Source organism: Phoenix dactylifera, chromosome 2 (genome assembly GCF_051530095.1).
Source record: "Phoenix dactylifera cultivar Ajwa chromosome 2, Ajwa_hap1_PhDact_Kaust_v1.1, whole genome shotgun sequence".
Taxonomy (NCBI): Eukaryota; Viridiplantae; Streptophyta; class Magnoliopsida; order Arecales; family Arecaceae; genus Phoenix; species Phoenix dactylifera.
The window spans coordinates 14,831,856-14,849,850 of NC_143191.1; the positions used below are offsets into that span (position 1 = coordinate 14,831,856).

Here is a 17,995-nt window from a genome sequence, read left to right on the forward strand (position 1 = left end):
TCTCAATATAGATATAATCCTGAAAATATGAACAGGGCCACAGGTGAAGATTTTGCCTAGAGTCCAATTATAGGACTCCAATTATACACGGAGTTTAGTCATGAATCCACTAAATGTAGCAGAGATGGTAGACAAATAAAAAGATTTTTTTAAGCCAAAGAGATGTCTCCTTCACAATTTTGGAGGAAAATAAGCTTCCTCTTAGTTGATTCCATCCCATCCTTTTTTTGAAATCCAAACTAGGTACATAGCTTTTTACACCATCTCTCGACAATTTAGCCAGAGTCCATGAGTAGATGCCATATGGACAAGATTGGAAAAAGTAAAGTCAGATGAAATCGTATGATTCTTGCCGAGCTGGGGTATGGCCATAATAAATTCCATTTAAATGGGGAGTTATAAGTTAAAGAGGCAGAATTTGGCTATAATAGTGACGAGCCAATCGAGTGACCAAAATTTGGAGATGATAATGCAAGATGTATGGAATGGGGCGATAGACCCCAGCAAATAAATTGTTCTCAAAGCTATTTCTAAGCGCAGAAGACAGATAACAACAATAACATAATTATGATATTTTAATATAAATAAATATAATCGTACCCTACCATGAATTGTCCTCGCCGCCGTCCCATCCTCCTCCGCCAGTCCCACACCGTTTCCCTCGGCGTCATCGTCGCCGCCTGGCTTACCAAGCTCCCCAAGTGGACCACCTGGTCCCTCCTCCTCGCCCTCGCCGTGCTCTCTTACCGCGGTCCCCTCCGCATCCTCGTCGACCTCGCCTCTTACCGCGACGACGACCTCCCCGCCTTCATCTACGAGGCCCGCCCCGCTGTCGCCTCCTCCCGGCCACCCCTGCCGCTTCCTTCGGGTCCGTCGAGCTCCAGCCCGTCGTCAATCCCCTCCCGATAGCCGACCGGCCATCAATAACCGGAACTCCGATTCCGATCACGCCGTCATTGAAATTGAGGATCCTGATGAGGAGAGGTCCCCCTTGATGCCATCCAGATATCAGAGGCAATGCGCCGCACCAGACTGCTGCTAGGACTGGGAGGAGGAGTCATTGTTCTTCCTCTTCTTCTCCTTCTGGCGTTCGTCAGATATTGAGCTGTTTGACACGACGAGGGGCATCCGGCTCGGCCTTGGAGACTTTTGTCTTCTCCAGCGTTCTTGTGGGCAGGGCGGGTATGATCTGATGACTGTCCATGCTTGTTATCTGGCGATCATTTCGGGGCTTCGGTGCACCCTCATCGTGCTGTCCATGGGCCTTGGCATGACATTCTATTTCTTGACTCGGGTGCTGATTGAGCCGTTTGTGGTCGGCTCGTCGACCGGCTTGGTGATGTTCCGACTGTCCCCCAACCTTTTTTGACTGTTGTTTTACTTTTGATGGTATCCACAAAGTGAAAGATGAATGTTATTGTTTTGAGCAACTGATGTTTCATAGAATTGCAAGTTCTTCTTTTCTCATGCTCTGTAGGTGCTGATTTCTTTTTTGTGGTGCTATTTCACATGTCTCAAATAAGCTCATGCCTGTCTGCTCTGTTTGTGCCAAAGATTTCTTCACAGCTGGGAAGTTCAGTTCCGAAAGGCAATGATAGTGCTGGGGGTTGCATTGCTTGAGGAGAAAGGGTTGTGTGGTGCCATTTTTTTAATTTTCGTTATACATTGCTTTGGCTTATGAGGGGTTTGTAAAGCAGAATATGGCTAGCTTGTTACCCTTGAAGCAAGGATTTTTCGAAATAAAGATGATGTGGTGATCAAAACAATAAATGGGTGCCATGTTATCCACGAGTCTATCTGATAAATCACAAATCAAATCAAAATCTAAAGATGGACTGATTGTGCATGTTTGCATGACATCACTTGTTAGGATACTTGACTAAGTTTCTCAGATGAGGCTAGCGCATTTGTGCATATGATGATGACAAAATTGTTGGTGAGTCATGCTCTTCTTGCCCGCTTGGGATTTCCTTTGATTCGACAATGTGGTGATTTGCAATACTAAACTGCAGAAGAAAGGTCTCATCAATAATTCACTTTTCACAAAGAAAGTCACTTTGCAAAAGTTTGTTCTTCTATATGTAATTACCACTCTGGAGCTATTTCATTATTCTGAAAAGAGAAAGTCTTGAAAGAGTGCAAGTGTGTCCGAGGTATGGTTTGGAGAAGCCTCTTGTGGATGTCTCACTTTGAAGCTAGCAGTTCAATCGTAGCATTAGCAGCCATGACTTGAGATTACACAAAACAAAACATCACATAATAGGTTCTACACTTTATTGTTGTGTTAAATTACCTTTGCATTAACATCACAAAACATAATTGGCAAAGTATATCATTTTGGTTTTAGAGCTTCTTTGGGCTTCCTAATGCTAGATTCACAATTGCATTATTAGCTAAAGGTCTTGGTGATTGTGTATGTTTGTTTTTGGGGTCATACATCTTGGCTTTGTTATGCTTTTTGCATGTTGCCCATGCTCCTAGTCTTGAAAATTTTGCTTAGGGTTCTATATAAGGTACACTGTCTCAGTACCGGGTTCCGTACCACTGCCAACCTATCACTGTGTTGATACGGTATGATATAAGGCCGGTTCGGCGTATCAAGTACCGAACTGGTATGATATGGCACGTCCCGTACCGCTCGATTCGGTACGGTATAGCAAACCTTGGTTCTATATCTTGGCTCAGTTGCTAATAAAGCATTGACCAATTTGGTGACGATTTGATTCTTTTATTAGTTGTTGTGAATTTGTGATAGGTACATGCAAGTGATTTGATATTGCATGGCATGACATGATTCCCTTCTCTTATGCTTTTTTCTTTTTTCTTCTTAACCTGACTCTTTTTCTCCTTGTTGGGTATATCTATCTTTGTTAAGGGAGAGAGGTGCTAGAAAACTCTCAATGACGATGCATTATATAAGAGACTGGTAATGCTAGATTATCATTGATGGAGGAGAAGGTAATCAGTGGTGTTCTATTTTTATTTTCTATTTTCATATGAATTAGTTTCAGACTTGGTTAAATTCTTTGGCTTGTGAATGATATAATTTTAAGTACCACAGTTCAATTAGAAGTCCTTTCAAGTATAAAATAGTGTACAACTAAATAAATATTTTTATAGTAGGAATTTTCTGAATTAATAAATTGCATGCTAGTGTAATAAATGCAGAATAAAACCAAAGCATGTGAAGCATAGCACTTGCCCTGAAAGGTTTCAGCACTCAAAACACAGGAATATCCAGATTATAAATGGTAAGCTGACCCCACTAATTTGGAATGGAAGTTACCATATAATTAATTTTAGGTGCTTGAAGTTGCAATTTAATGAGGAGTCATGCTATGTGCCTTACTTTTTCTTTTCAGTAGGTAATGGTGCAACTCATGAAAGGTTGGCTTGGGTCATTAGCAGGGCCCAATGTCCTAGGTAATTCATCAGCTAATTCGAATAGTGCTGCAAATCATTGCTTGTAAAAGGAACATTTGATGGATGTTTGTGAACCATCAATCAGAATTATTTCCGTAAATATAGTAAAGTCACTCCTTTTGATTTATTTATACTTAAAGAGGGATATAATTTGTCTAGGGGAGTATGCATACCCACAAAGGAGCATTCATATAATGATGAGTTGTGTCCACATTACCAACATTCATTTTTCAGATCCTTTTCAGCTGAGTCTCTATACATTGAGGTATAGAGATGGATCCAACTCCTAGACAAACAACTGTACCCCATCTCATCCAACACAGATGTTCACAATTGTCATATGACTCATATTCCTTTTTCGCTTGAAATTCTTTTTGCTTATAGTCCTTTCTAGTAATCCTTCTTAAGTTAGTGTAGATAAAAAGCCCTGTTCCATCCCATCCGACCCTTTGTTCTTGTTGCATTCCTCTTTATCATATTATCTTGGTGGAGCTTTTAATCATCTTCTAGATCTTAAGCAGTTAGGGCATGGTGCTATGTTCTTAACAGGCTGCAGCCAGTGCCATATGTTTGGCCTTTTCACACTACTCGCACTTCCTTCTTGGGCTCCATATATGCTTTTCTTCTCTCTTAATTTGTTTTCTTTTCTTTCTCTTTTTTCACCTACTTGACCCTAGGGCCTAGGGGGTGTTATTTTGAATTTAAATACAAATAATTTCCAAGACTTGTTCTTACATAATTTTGACTCCTTTCTTGCTCAGTTATCAGTGCTTTCCTCCAACTGTTCATTATGCAGTAGTATAATACTTTTTTTAATCTGTCTTCTTTTATGTGAGTCTAGTTTCCTTTTGTGCTGAAGACTGGACTAGATGGTTAATGATTTCAATTAGAAAAATAATAGGATCATGAGATCTTGGTTTTGATTCAAATGATGATTGTCTTTTTCCTAGAGATCTTATATGCCAAGTTGACTAGTCGTCTAATGATTAACTTAGTATGGTGATTGTCTTCTACCAAGCATTCAGTTTATGAGAATAGTTACTGCATTGATGGCCAGCTGGCATGGGAGCTGGCCTGTGTGGTAGAGTACAGCATGATTTTGGGTTGATATGCTCAATTTTTTAATCCTTGTCTTCTATAGATTTTCCAATAGGTCTACATACAGCATCTCTGGTTCCATAGGACTCTCTGTATCATTGTTATTGGGTCATATAGTCTCAAACATGCCTCTTTTGCATGTCCTAAGAAGTTTACCTGGGGTCGTAGAGGTTTTTGGCTCTGCTTGGTGTATATACATAGAAGCTAGATGTATGTCTGGGGTCTCTATTCTTGTTACCGAGGAATAGCCATACACCATGTTGACTCAGTTCTGGTTTTCTTAATGATAGTTCGACATAAAGGAATATAAACTTCTAGGGAATTGCTAACATAAAGCCTTCGTTAGATGGAGGAACCTTCTTCTTATCTTTAGCCATTAACATATGTAGAAATTTTATCTTTTGTGTGGTGTGCATCTAGATAGTTTCCTTATGATCACCTCGTCCACATCTCTTCCTTGTAGTCAGGTTTGCTTTGCTATCTTCCTGGTACCATGATGGTAGCCATCTTTGTGCCCATGATGGGTCAATTTGACTGATCATGGCTCTTGAGTTACTTGCATCCCTCTTGCATGAAGGCCAAGAAGCAAAAAATTCTTCTCATGCCAAATTGCTGAAGCAAGGTACATGCCATGAGGCAGGCATCTTGTTTAGAATTTTGGCTTCATTGCCTTTTCTTGCTGACACGGCGTAAACTATTGCAGCACTTGTCCATGTATTTTAATAACCAACCTGTTATTCAAACCACAAACAATATGATGTTCCACGAGAAGGCCATGCACATGAAGATTGAATACCACTTTCTATCATTGTCTATAAATATTTACTTGCATCATACTCTTTGGCTTGCTAGTTCTTTCATAAAAAGCCTGATAATATGTAATGCTTTTCTTTCCTGTCAAGCTGTTTCTATGATCTATTGTTGTTTCTATGCCTATATGTTGCATTGTACATGCGGCCTTTCTTGCATTCCTTTTGCTGTGGTTACTTAATGCTTGCAACCCTGTCATCTTATGTAAATGTGTTGGGTGTAGATTGATATACTAGTTCCTTCTCCAACTCTGTTCAGGAAGTAGCAAAATGATAAGATTGAAGATCTAGGAAATTTTTTAGCATCTAGCTATTAGATTCAAAAGCACAAAAGTGACTCAACAAGGGTTCATATTATCTCACTTGTGAAGGTTTAGAGGGGGATGCATTACCGCATGCATGCATGTATATATGTTTGCATTATCTGAAGCTTTACCAGATGGTGAATTATAGCCTAAAGGTTCAGCCTAGAACACCTCACCCATTGTAGTAACTTACAGCTTCCTACTTCCTACGCCATCCAGAATTTTATTTTTGAACTTTGTATTATCAAACTTTGTATCATTTATTGTTTTTCCATTTTTCAAACCATGTATCTTTTTTCCTTCCACATATCATGTTTTAGAAACTATCATATGACTTGAAGGATGTAGACTTCATGATGGTATATGCTTTTCACAAATAACTCTGACGACGTTTGGTAGATGTGGTATATGGAAATACTTTCAACAATAGATTCTTCCTAGGTACTTCCATATCTAAAATTATGTTGGGAGCATTACCTCACTTCTTCTGAATCTGAATTTGCTTTCACACTAGCTCAAAATTCATTCAGGCTACTAAGTTGTAGACATGGTCGGGCAGAGGCTGAAATTTGGGAATTTGCTCTTGTTGGAATATTTCAAAATTCCGAGTCTGTCCTTCTCTCTCTTTTGTCTTTTTGTCTAGTGTACTTTCTTTAGTCCCACATTGGAAAGGAACAAAACTCAAAAGATCTTTATATAGTATTCAACATTTTAACTTGGTGAAGCAAAGAAAGAAAGTAGCCCACGCGCGCATGAGCCCAATGGAGGTCCAAGCCAAAATTGGCGAATCCGATCCGGAAACGTTTAACCGGGCGCGTTGCGATTATCACGCGCAGGGACCCTTTGCCGTTTTATTTTTTGAATTGTTTTGAATAAAACGTCGCGTCTTTAAAACAGCTCTTTGGTTATCTCTTGATAAAATGTCGCGTCTTTAAAAACACCTCTTTCATAAAACGACGTGTCTTTTAAATACGCCTCTTCATTTCTTTTTAAACCCTATCAGATCCGATAGAGTAATCTAATCTAACCTATCCTCTCTCTGTTTCCGAAAGCCTCTCTGTTTCTTGTTCCCGAGAAGAGTCTCCCTGTTTTCTTCTCTGTTGTCATTCCAAGAGCGCGGTTCTGGGCTGTTCGACCGTCACTTCATCTGCGAGTGTACGCTTGGAGTGATCCAGTTGTTGTATCCTGGAGGATAGGCCGCCATTACCTGCTACACCGAGATTCAATCTTCGAGGGGCGCGATCTATTCTTAAGGACAGTGAAATCATGCCTCAACTGATAAGTTCTTCCTTCTTTCATCTATTATTTTTCTTACAGCTCTCAGGCTGAAGGTTCTACTGATTACGTATGGCACTGGACCTGAGCTGATGGGTAGAAATGCAGGTTGGGGTACTATGAATTCAGGTCTCTTAATTTTTATCAAATCAGGGCATGGGAATGCATTTAATTTGTTGCCACCGGCCTGCCATTTGGTCTGTATAAATACTGGGTTTTCCATTAATCTCATTCTTCGGGAACTGATAATTATGTCGGATGCCATTACTTGTATTCCTTGTGGTCTCTGGTCAAGCTCCATGAATGAAAGTAAACGTGTACAACGAATAAAAATCATGAATCAGATGACTCAATATTTTCATGTTTACTTTCGATTTTTTTATTATCTGACTAATGTTTGATTCTGTTTCTAAGGCAGCACTGACAATTATGGGGTCTTGTTTCTTGATTCAGCATATTGCGTTCCAAGTACATCTTCCTGCTGTTCATTATGCTAGCTTTACAAAAGGAAAGAAAACAACAGAACTGCAGCTATTGTGATCTCCTTAACTTCTTATGCAATAATAAGCCCATCAACTGGCATGATTTCGAGTTGAGTCCAAAATGTGGGCCTCCAATACCGAGCGTAATAAGCCCAGAAGTTGTCACTTCACGCCCCAAAGCTTAGATTTTTTCCAGTGCAAGATAAATATGCCCCGGATTTAGGCCAGACTCAGGCCTCTTGTAGCCGTCGGCCATCACCACCAAGTCAACGGACGCCAAGGGAAGTCAAGCTTCTGCTGGATCTCCTGCTCCTGTCGGCGACTGCGACGCCGATGGCTCTCTGGATGTTAATGCGGGAGCTCGTATCGCTGTCGAACCTCGTCGGCCCCCTCGCCGAGAAGGTCGTCGACGCCTGCGCCGACGGCCTCTCCTGGGCCTTCTCCTCTCTCTCCCGCCTTCTCGACGTCGAGGCCGACCTCGACAAGCTCCGCCGCACCGTCCGCCGTATCCACGCCCTCCTCAAGGACGCCGAGGAGACCCGCTTCGTCGAGGACAGCCAGGTCCGCCTCTGGCTCTTCGAGCTCAAAGACATCGCCTTCGACGCCGAGGACCTCCTCGATGAGATCCGGACCCGGGTCCACGTCTCCAAGCTGCAAGCTTCTCGAAAGAGAAAGCAGCCTTGGCGCTCGTTCTCCGTCAACCCAGTTTGGCTCCTGAGCTGGAAGATTTCACGAAAGGTCGCCGAGATCTCGGAGAAGTACAGAGCCATTGCCGAGGACCGGGAGAATCTCCATCTCAGGGAGGGCGAGTCCAGGAGGAAAGCCCAGGTTAGGGAAGAGCGCCTCCCTCCGGAGGCGGGCTCTCTCCAAGGTGAGCCCTTAATCGTCGGCATCGATGATAAGAAAAGGGAGATTGTTCGGTTGTTGATCTCGGGTGGGGGCGATGACGTTGCCGTGGTTTCAGTAGTTGCAGCCGGAGGAATCGGGAAGACGACGCTTGCTAGGCTTGCCTTTGATGACCAAGAAGTGGTAAATTTCTTCCCTTTGAAGTTTTGGGTTGGTGTTTCTCAAGGATTCGATGTGAAGAAGACTACAAAAGAGATTATTGAGGTAATGACTGAAGAAAGATGTGAACCTTTGAACTTGGAGCTGCTGCAGCGCAGGCTTCAGCAGCTGGTGAGTGGGAGGAAGTTCTTATTGGTGCTAGATGGTGTTTGGAATGAGGAGCAATATTATTGGGAGGTGTTACGAGCTCCTTTAATGGCTGGAGGAAATGGAAGCAGGGTTTTGGTAACTACTAGGAGCGAATTGGTCTCAAGGAACATGCGCACATTGCCTCCAATCCATTTGAATGGTCTTGAGGAGGAGCACTGCTGGTCGTTGTTCCGGGACCTAGCATTCGAGCGAGGAGCTTGGGATCGGCACCGGAACTTGGCGGAGATCGGTAGGAAGATAGTGAAGAAGTGTCAGGGATCACCTCTAGCAGTCAGGTCGATCGGCGGCCTCTTGTACAATAAGACAGATGAAGAGGAGTGGAAAAGTGTATTAAGTGATCTGCCAGATCCAGATGATGATGCCTACAAGATCCTATTGACTTTGAAGGTGAGTTATGATCATTTGCCATTACATCTGAAGCAGTCTTTTGCTTTCTGTTCTATATTTCCCAATGGTTATGAGTTTGATCGAGATGAATTAGTCAAGTTGTGGATCACAGTTGGTCTTGTTAAGCCTCGGGGAATGAGGTCATTGGAGAATATTGGTGGTAAGTACTTTGACTATCTCTTATGGAGGTCATTTTTCCATATATCTAGCAGCAGCAACCAACAATCAAAACTGAAATACAAAATGCCCGGCTTAATTCATGAGCTAGCACAATCTGTTTCTGAACATGAATGTTTGAGATTTGAGAATAATGCAGTACATGGTGAATCAGGGAATTCTCGCTATGTGGTGTCATGCCTTCAGAATATGGATCCTATAGCATTTCACAAGATTTATGAGAACCAAAGCTTAAGAGCATTTATATTGCTTCCTGAAAATGGTGTGCCCACAAAGCAGGTTCCATATGATCTGTTTCTAAATTTGAAGCATTTACGTGCTTTAGATTTGAGACAGAATGAATTAGTTGTATTACCAGATGCTATTGGAAATCTAATTCATCTGCGGTTCCTGAACCTCTATGGCACACAGATAGAGAGGTTGCCAGAATCTGTCAGTAACCTTTACAATCTGCAGGTACTAGAACTTGGTGAGTGCAACAAGCTTCTAGAATTACCCAAAGGCATGAGCAACTTGGTTAATCTTCGGCATCTGGGTTTGCATTTGAACTGGGATAAGCATAGAAATAGATGGATTGATTTGATTTCCATGCCACCAGGGATTGGCCAATTAACTTCTCTACGAACATTGTCAAGGTTCAGTGTATCTGGAGAGAGTGGATGTGGTTTAGGGCAGTTAAAAGACTTAAATCTCCGAGGAGAACTATGTATCTCAAAACTGGAAAATGTAGTCGATGTGAAGGATGCCAAAGATGCAAATTTGAAGAACAAAAAATACATTGACTTTCTGATGCTGAAATGGAGTGAAAGCACCTGCTCTAACTCGCTGGCTGGAAGTGAAGAAGTAATCGAAAACCTCCATCCAAACACCAATATCAGAACTTTATGGATAGATAACTACAATGGAACATCATTTCCAAATTGGCTTCAGGATCAGTCATTTTCAAATTTAGACACATTGAGACTCTCCAACTGCAGAAGATGTGGTGTCCTCCCTCTAGTGGGAAAGCTGCCACAACTCAGAAATCTCTACTTAGAAGGGTTGCCTGAAGTGCAACACATGGGCCGTGTGGTTCCCGGTAATGGCAATACTATGGGTTTTCCCTTGCTTGAGATGTTGTTTATATCAAACATGCATAAATTGGAGAGTTGGCATGAAGTAATACAGGGTGAAATGGCTTGCCTCAAAAAACTTGTCATCTCAGATTGCCCCAATATAAAAGAACTTTCCCACCTACCATGTTCTCTTGAATATTTTGAGATGGGAAACTGCCAAAAACTGTTGTCTCTTCCTATGCTTCCACAGCTTCACGAGTTGGTGATCAAAGGAGGCACTGGGGAAATAATCAGGTGGATCCGTCAGCTCCCCTCTCTGTCCTCGCTGACTGTTTCTCAATTGTCTCGTGTTAAATCTGTACCCAGAGGTTATCTTCATAACTTGAAAATTCTTAGAGAACTGAAGATTGAAGGATGTGATAAGCTTGAGTCACTGGCCTTGCAAGATCTTGCTTCTCTTGAATTTTTAGAGGTATCATCATGCCGAAAACTATCATCCTTTGCTGAGGGGGGACTGCCTGCAACACTAAAAGAATTTCGACTTCGTTTTTGTGACGATCTCAAATCCCTGCCAACCCGAATGCATTTGTTACCCTCTCTTAATCATATGGAAATTCGCAATGTTCCAATGCTCACATCATTACCGACAGAAGGATTATCTTACTCTCTGAAATATCTAGCTATCAGTGGATGCGCATTGCTGCAACAACGTTGCGAAAGAAATGGTGCTGATTGGCCTAAAATACAGCATATTCCTTTAAGAGAAATTGGTGATAGGTCTTCGAGTTGAACTATCTGAGCGGTCAGTTCTGCACTCACATTCAAAATAGGATGTTGGTTTGGAAGTATAAGTGATAAGTTGAGACGAAAATCTATTATTTCCATTTTTTTTTTGATATATTTTTGTTTCCTTTCCATTCTTTTAGTTCAAATGCATTGTCGTGAATTTTGTTACGTAAGGTTTATGTATCTTATCAGTTTATGTAAGCTGTCATGAGATTGTCTTGCTGACTCCTTACTGCTATGCTAGAATGAAGGCGCAAATCAAGCTTTCACCCTGGCTGAATTAAACATTTGGGAAGCCATTCTAGACAAAGTCATGATCTTCTTGCAATGGAGATAAATGCGATGCTATAATATTTTCTTTCCATTATAATTATTCAAGAGAGAAGTTATTTCACATTTGTATTCATTAACAAATTTTAGTCACTGCTGATTGATAACGATCACTTGATGTCTAGTTGTTTAATTAATATGAACTTCAGTCCATTACAAATTGATGTCATTTGCTGCTTCAATAAAAGTTCTAAATTACAAAGTATTTTTGCCAATTTCATGTGTCTAGACAGAACCTGTGATATAGAAAGTTTATTTAAATTTTTTGCAATGTTTTATGCTTACATAGTTGAATGCTTAGAGTTGATCCTATCCAAACCATATATATGGCTTTTGAGAAGATACTGGCACTGAGTATCTCAGAATTTTGCTATGGGCGACCAAAATTTGCTGCACTACCTCTGATTCCTGAAAGGGAGTTTGATGCTCTTTATCCTTTTTGTGTGATCCAGTAGGAGGCAAATGCTCCAACACCACTGTAAGGGCTACTGCAAAAATTCATTTGGTAAGAAGAAAGTGCCTGTACGGTCCCTTCTCTTAACAGGTTTTGTTGTTTCCTGACTCTTATTTGGTATTTTAGAGAAGTAGAAGTATACAGAACCTTAATTCCCAGGGTGGAAAGCAATTTACCCTATTTCCATGCTTCCTCTTCTCTATCCATATTGTGTTCTATTTCGTAAACTATTATCAACCACCATTGAGTAAAATTACAGCTCTAGGCAGGTTAAGACTTGAACACACTACCTGAGCCTTCTCCGTAAGGATCATACCCTTGCTGGGACTTGATGTTGAGTTTGAAAATTAGTCTTGTTGCTCAGTGGGTCTGGTAGAAAATGAACTGATTATAAAGGGAGGAGCCAGTTAGGTCTTAACCATGCTCCGCTGGTCTGGCCCATCAAGACATGGACTGAACAGGTCCAGGTCTGGTACAAGTAAATGCATGCAAAACAAGTGACCTGGGAGAGGGTCACAATCAATATGCCAAGTGTTTCAAAGGTAGACTGCAGTTGGTAAATTGAGCTAAACTTTTAAACTCTAGTTGTAACTTCTCCCTGGCATTTGTTCAAAAATTTGGTTGTTTATGATTGAATCTGGAGGTTGTTAAGAGTGCTTGCAATGGAATTTAGAATCTTTATTCATGATATTTTCAGATAAAAAAGCGTGCATTTAGATAATAGAGAATTGCAATTTCTTATATTGGTGATTATGGAGTTGATTTTCATGTTCCTAGAAGAGGCTAGGGCTATGAAAGTACACAACCATTTGAAAATTGTTAGTCTCAGCTTCTTCGATCAACATATGCCTATCCTCCTTCGGAACATTACTTAGCTCTGAATCTCTAGCAACCTAGAGATTCAACCTAAGACCAAAGGAATGCTCTACTAGAAGAACTTATTTTACAAATCTTCTTCTCTCTTTTAGCCAAAACTATGTGATTGAATAAATTTTTCTCTATCTGTTGCGGATCGACGTCTTCTTTTCCTTCAAACTCCGATTAATACTTTTTATATAGAAAACTTTGATTAATGAGAAAACAATATCCATTATGCATCATATCTAATTGATTCGTTAGTTCGGACTGAAGAAGTAATGCCACTCGATTATTATCAAACTGACTACAATCTTTTTTTTATTCATAAGGATCCTACCATAACACTTTCTACTTCTAATAGATAATGAGGTTGGCAGTGTGTGAAGATGAGGATGATGGAAACCCTAGGGTGCCTCCTCTTTTATTAGAAGAAAGAAAGCACTAGGGTTTCTATGGATGGAGCCCAAGAGTTCTAATCGTTCTCTGCTTCTAAGAGAGTGTAATCCATTCACTATGATCTAATTCACCTACCCCAATTTATTTCAAACCTAATTCACTATAGTCTCTAATTCCATCTCTAGTGACCAATTGTAGGCCAACCATGCAAAACCTTAATGGACTAACTTGAGTTGATCTCATCTAACCTTTTCACTAATACGATCCAATTTTCTTCAAATTACCTATGAATCCTATCTACCGGCAGCCCAAATAATGATCTTAGGGTCCAATTAAACTTCCTCAAGCCTAATTCGCTTGGACCTAACATGGTTTTCTTTTGAGCCTAAATTTGATGATTTTTGAAACTAGCTCCAACATGATCAATTTGAGCTCAAAGTGAAAACATAGTCTCTTCTTCTTAATATTCTGGCTAAAGTTTTATATTTTGGACATTTCTACTCCTACTAACAAAAATCAATCCAAAAAAGTCTAAAAATCCATCCAAAATCATTAAAAAAATAAAAAATAGTGAGAATATCATATAGATCTAATAATTTTGAATTCTAACTAACTCTCTCTCCTAAAAAGAAAAAAAAAAGGCACTCCTACCAAGTGATGTAGGAAAGAGTATCCCATCTTTTGAACCAAGCTTTGATCCATGGCTCTTTCTTTAAACCAATCCTAGAATACCACTTGGTAAGTATTATCGTAACCCTTTTTCTAGTTCAAAAAAGAAATAAAACTCTATTGTTAAGCCTCTTTCATTTGATCTCTTAGCTTTCTCTTAGGTTTCCCTTCTATGGCTATGAGTACCTCTTTGAGGAGAGAATTGGGAACCTTTATTATCCCTCTTTCATTTGATCTCTTAGCTTTCTCTTAGGTTTCTCTTAGCTTTGATTCTCCTCCTCTTCTTTTTCCTTCTTCTACCCCCATTCTCTTGAATCTAGGTTTTCCACATTCAAGGAACAATTCCATTCTGAGATCCAAGAAAGCTTATGTGAGGGCTGATAAGTGCTAAATAATGCATAAATTAATATCTTATTCATAGCACTTATCTTTATTTTAATTCATATATTCTGTAAATTCAATTAAAAAATGTGTCACCTTCATCATTGCATTTTAATAAATTATTAAAGGTAATTCAAGTTTGATTTGATTATTTATTGATTAAGTTTAATGCATGCAGGTCAAGTCAAGCTCAATTAGGTAAAGCTTAAACGGACACTACATCATTTCACGATTTTATATTTTCAGAGTCGACTCCAAGAACTCTTCTCTAAAACCCAGTGCTTCCCATTAATTCTTGACTCTTCATACGTTCACCTAAATTTCTCCTCACTCATTCCAACTCTTTTTCCACATGATCCGATTTTAATAAAATCTCTTCAATTATTTGTTTCTTATATCTCAAAGTATATCATCTAGTTGCACGGATCTCAAAGCCTCAACCCATCCTTATTCCATCTCTAAACACAACCCCCAACTCCTCTCCGTTAACAAAACAACTTAACTTCTCTTCTCCCGTATCCAAACAAAATCCCATGAACCCAGCAACCGTATTCATCCTCATCTCCCGTTCGCATATGCTGTGATTCTCCCCTATTTCACGTACATCCCGTTCGTGAGTTCCTCCCAGAACAGCCGAGATCCTCTCCGCTTCATTCCTTCCACAATCAAAGCAACCCGCTCTCATCTCTGCTTTAGATCCCATCTTCTCCGTGATTCCCTGCTTCCGGATTCCTCTCAGCCGTGAGCGCCATTCCATGTTTCCCACGTCTTCCACATCATCCTCATTCGCTTCCTCATCTATGAATCAACTTCCCTGTTCCAGTTGCAACTTTATCCCAAACAAACACAGCTTCATCTCGTTATCCCTCCGCATCACGTTCGTGATCCCACATCCAACCAGATCCCTGACTTCAGCTTTCTCTAGAATCACTCTCACCGTTCCAAGGATCTCCTGTATCCATCAACAAAAAAACCATGCATCTGTTCCCTGTTATCAGCCGATATCCAAACATCCCATGACCACATCAAATCCCCTATTTCATGCGGATGAAAACCAGAACCTTCTTTCGGATCTCCCAGCTCCCGTATCCCATCGAACAAACCAAACTTCTCTGCATCAACGTTCCAACGTCCCATGCTCCTCTCCGAATCCCCTGTTTCTCGTACATCCCGTTCATAATCCCATATATTCCACGGATAAGCTCTCAACAACGTCCACAAACAGAATCCCTGTTTCAAGATCGCAATTCATCCTCATCCCTTCTCAGCCGTGGGCAACATTCTAGCTTCCACGTCTCCGCGTTCATCCTCATCTTCCCAGCACTTTCCAATCTTTCCGTGATCCATTCTCATCTTCCTCTCTCCCACTGCATCCAGCTCACGGTTCATCACTTCTTCCGGTTTCCTTCCATTCCGTGTTCATCTTCCACGTCACCTCCTCCCAGATTTCGTTTGCATCACCCAAAGATCTCTTCCCATTCCGAGAGCATCAAAGTATCTTGTTTCAGCCGATTCCTAGACTTCATCCTCCCGAGTCCCGAGCTTCACGGCAACCAAATGCATCATCCCCTGTTTTAGAACAGAGCCCGGATTTTCCTAGCAAATCCAAGCATCCGCAGGCCATTTCACACGCGATTCGTTTCCACCTCTCCATGATCTCCTTCTTCCAGATTTTCCCCATCCATGGATAAGCTTCAACCATCCACGGATTCGAAATCATTTGGATCACTTCCTCCCAGCGATTCTATCCTTCCACGAAATCCCAGCAACCTTCCGCGTCCATTCCGTGGTTCATGCTCATCTCCTCCTAACCTCCTTCAACGGATCAGAACTGCAACAGTTTGCAGATCAAGCCCCCAGCTCATGCCTTATCCACCCGTTTGGAAGAGCCACAAGGAAGAGAGAGAGAGAGATAGGCCGCCTATATAAGGGAGGACTTCTGTGTTGGGAACCCGCCCATGCCGCTGATATTTCAAAAATTAAATCAGATGGCAGCGGAAGAGGCATGTGCGGGATCGACGTTCATCGCATGAACGTTGTTTCGAGACCTTTCGTAATTAGGTAAGAATTAAAACTTTTTAAACTATTAGGAAGATCAGATCTTCACCTTGCGCGGGTAGATGATCACCGCAAATCTGAATTCGTGGTTTTGGAAAAGGGTTCGCTTGAAGCCGTTCAACCGTCCGGCCTCTACGGGTATCCACACGAAGCAGAGGACTGATCAAAGCTTTCCTGTCTTCCCGGGGTGCTAGCTCCCTTGCAAAGACTTCTTTTGATGGCTGATCTCCTCTCTTTCAATCAACTCTTGATTGCACTTGAGGGGAGGAAGAAGAAGGATGAAGAAGAGGAAGAAGATCAAAGCCCTTCGCAGCCTTCTTCTTTTCTCATGCGTTGAAGCCAAGAGGAAGGAGAAGGGATGCCGCCAAGCTTCAACTTGCTTGCACCTTGCTTGCGGCCCAACCAAGGGAGGAGAGGGGCTGGTGGCGGCAGCAAGAGGAGGAAGAGAGCATTACCTAGGGCGCCGGCCCTAGGTCCCTTTTATAAGCATCAAGGGCTCCTACAAGTTAGGAGCCCTTGACTACTTACTTTCTTTGGAGCGCCGGCCCCCTTCTCTCTTCTTGTCGCCCTAACCAATTGGAGAGGGGCTGATGCCCCTCTTACTTGGTTAACCTAATCCTCTTCCAAAGAGGATTAGGTGCCTCTCTCATGGTTTAATCCTAATCTAATTAGGATTAGCCAAAATTGGGTTCAATCTATGCTAGTCCTAATCCAATTAGGACTTGAATGAACCATGACTTGATTGAACTCTTCAATCCTAATCCAATTAGGAGTCATGTTGATTCATTAGATTAATAATAATTAGGACTTAAGGAATCCTAATCCAACTAGGATTTATTTAATTTTAGTCCTAATCCAATTAGGACTCTATTTGAATCCAAAGTCCTAATTCGATTAGGACTCTAGGAATCCTACTCCAAGTAGGAATCCAATTTTGATTCAAAACTTCTAATCTCATTAGGATTGCAGTAATCCTATTCTAAGTAGGAATCCCAGTCCTACTCCAACTAGGATTCGCAGTCCTATATCCAATTAGGACTCTAGGAATCCTACCCGAAGTAGGATTTGTGTTTAAGTCCAATTAATTAATTCCCTTTGTTCCTTCTTCAACTTCTTATCAATCAAATTGATTACTTGTGATTCCTAATCACGATTTCAACCATCGGATCGGTCAATACTTCTAGTATGTGTGACCCCATAGGTTCTATTCTGACTGGTAGTGAGATATATTGTGATCTCTATCATTATATCATTGAAAACTCCTTTCAATGGGTTGGAACGATTTCAACTCAACTCATTAGGGTTTATTGATCATCAAGATAATCCCTATGAGTCCCACCATCCACCAGTGACACCTAGCAGCATGTAGTGGCTATCCAGCAGAATGGAATGATGAACCTCTAGGTGCAGTTAACGTGTGATACAATCCTACTATCGTGGATCCCCACAGGATGGAGGTCATGGACAACTCGTCAAACCCCATCGTCTGTCATATGTCAAGATTTATTCGACTTGAGTTCGATAGTGAAAAACTCTTTTTCCACTTTATATTACTGCCCTGGCCAAGGTCTTAGAACTCGGTCTAACAAATCACATAGGATCACTCCTCTTCTATCAAGGTCGATAGATTCCTTATAGGTGCATACCCTACTCCTACAGTGAACCTACTGCAGCCAATCTACACTGCATGGACCCATATGGCTAGAGACCATGTATGTGTGCAGTCAAACTACAATAACCTCACTGTGAGTAGCCGAAGCACCGCAGGTCAAAGGACCAGTCACACTACTGCAACATCAAGCAAGTCACTGACGAGTGGATAGACATCCAAGTGACT

The 17,995-nt window shown here is 41.2% G+C and overlaps 1 protein-coding gene and 1 pseudogene across 1 annotated transcript; both read left to right on the plus strand.

Moving 5' to 3' along the window:
- Nucleotides 1-606: 606 nt before the first annotated feature.
- Nucleotides 607-5,601, plus strand: LOC149768208 (presenilin-like protein At1g08700 pseudogene; annotated as a pseudogene).
- LOC149768209 (putative disease resistance protein RGA3) lies at nucleotides 1,200-11,235 on the plus strand. Its single transcript, XM_089928761.1, has 2 exons — nucleotides 1,200-1,336; nucleotides 7,364-11,235. Exon 2 carries the CDS (start codon nucleotides 7,726-7,728, stop codon nucleotides 11,014-11,016), a length of 3,291 nt encoding a protein of 1,096 aa, XP_089784887.1. The 5' UTR covers nucleotides 1,200-1,336; nucleotides 7,364-7,725; the 3' UTR covers nucleotides 11,017-11,235.
- Nucleotides 11,236-17,995: the final 6,760 nt, after the last annotated feature.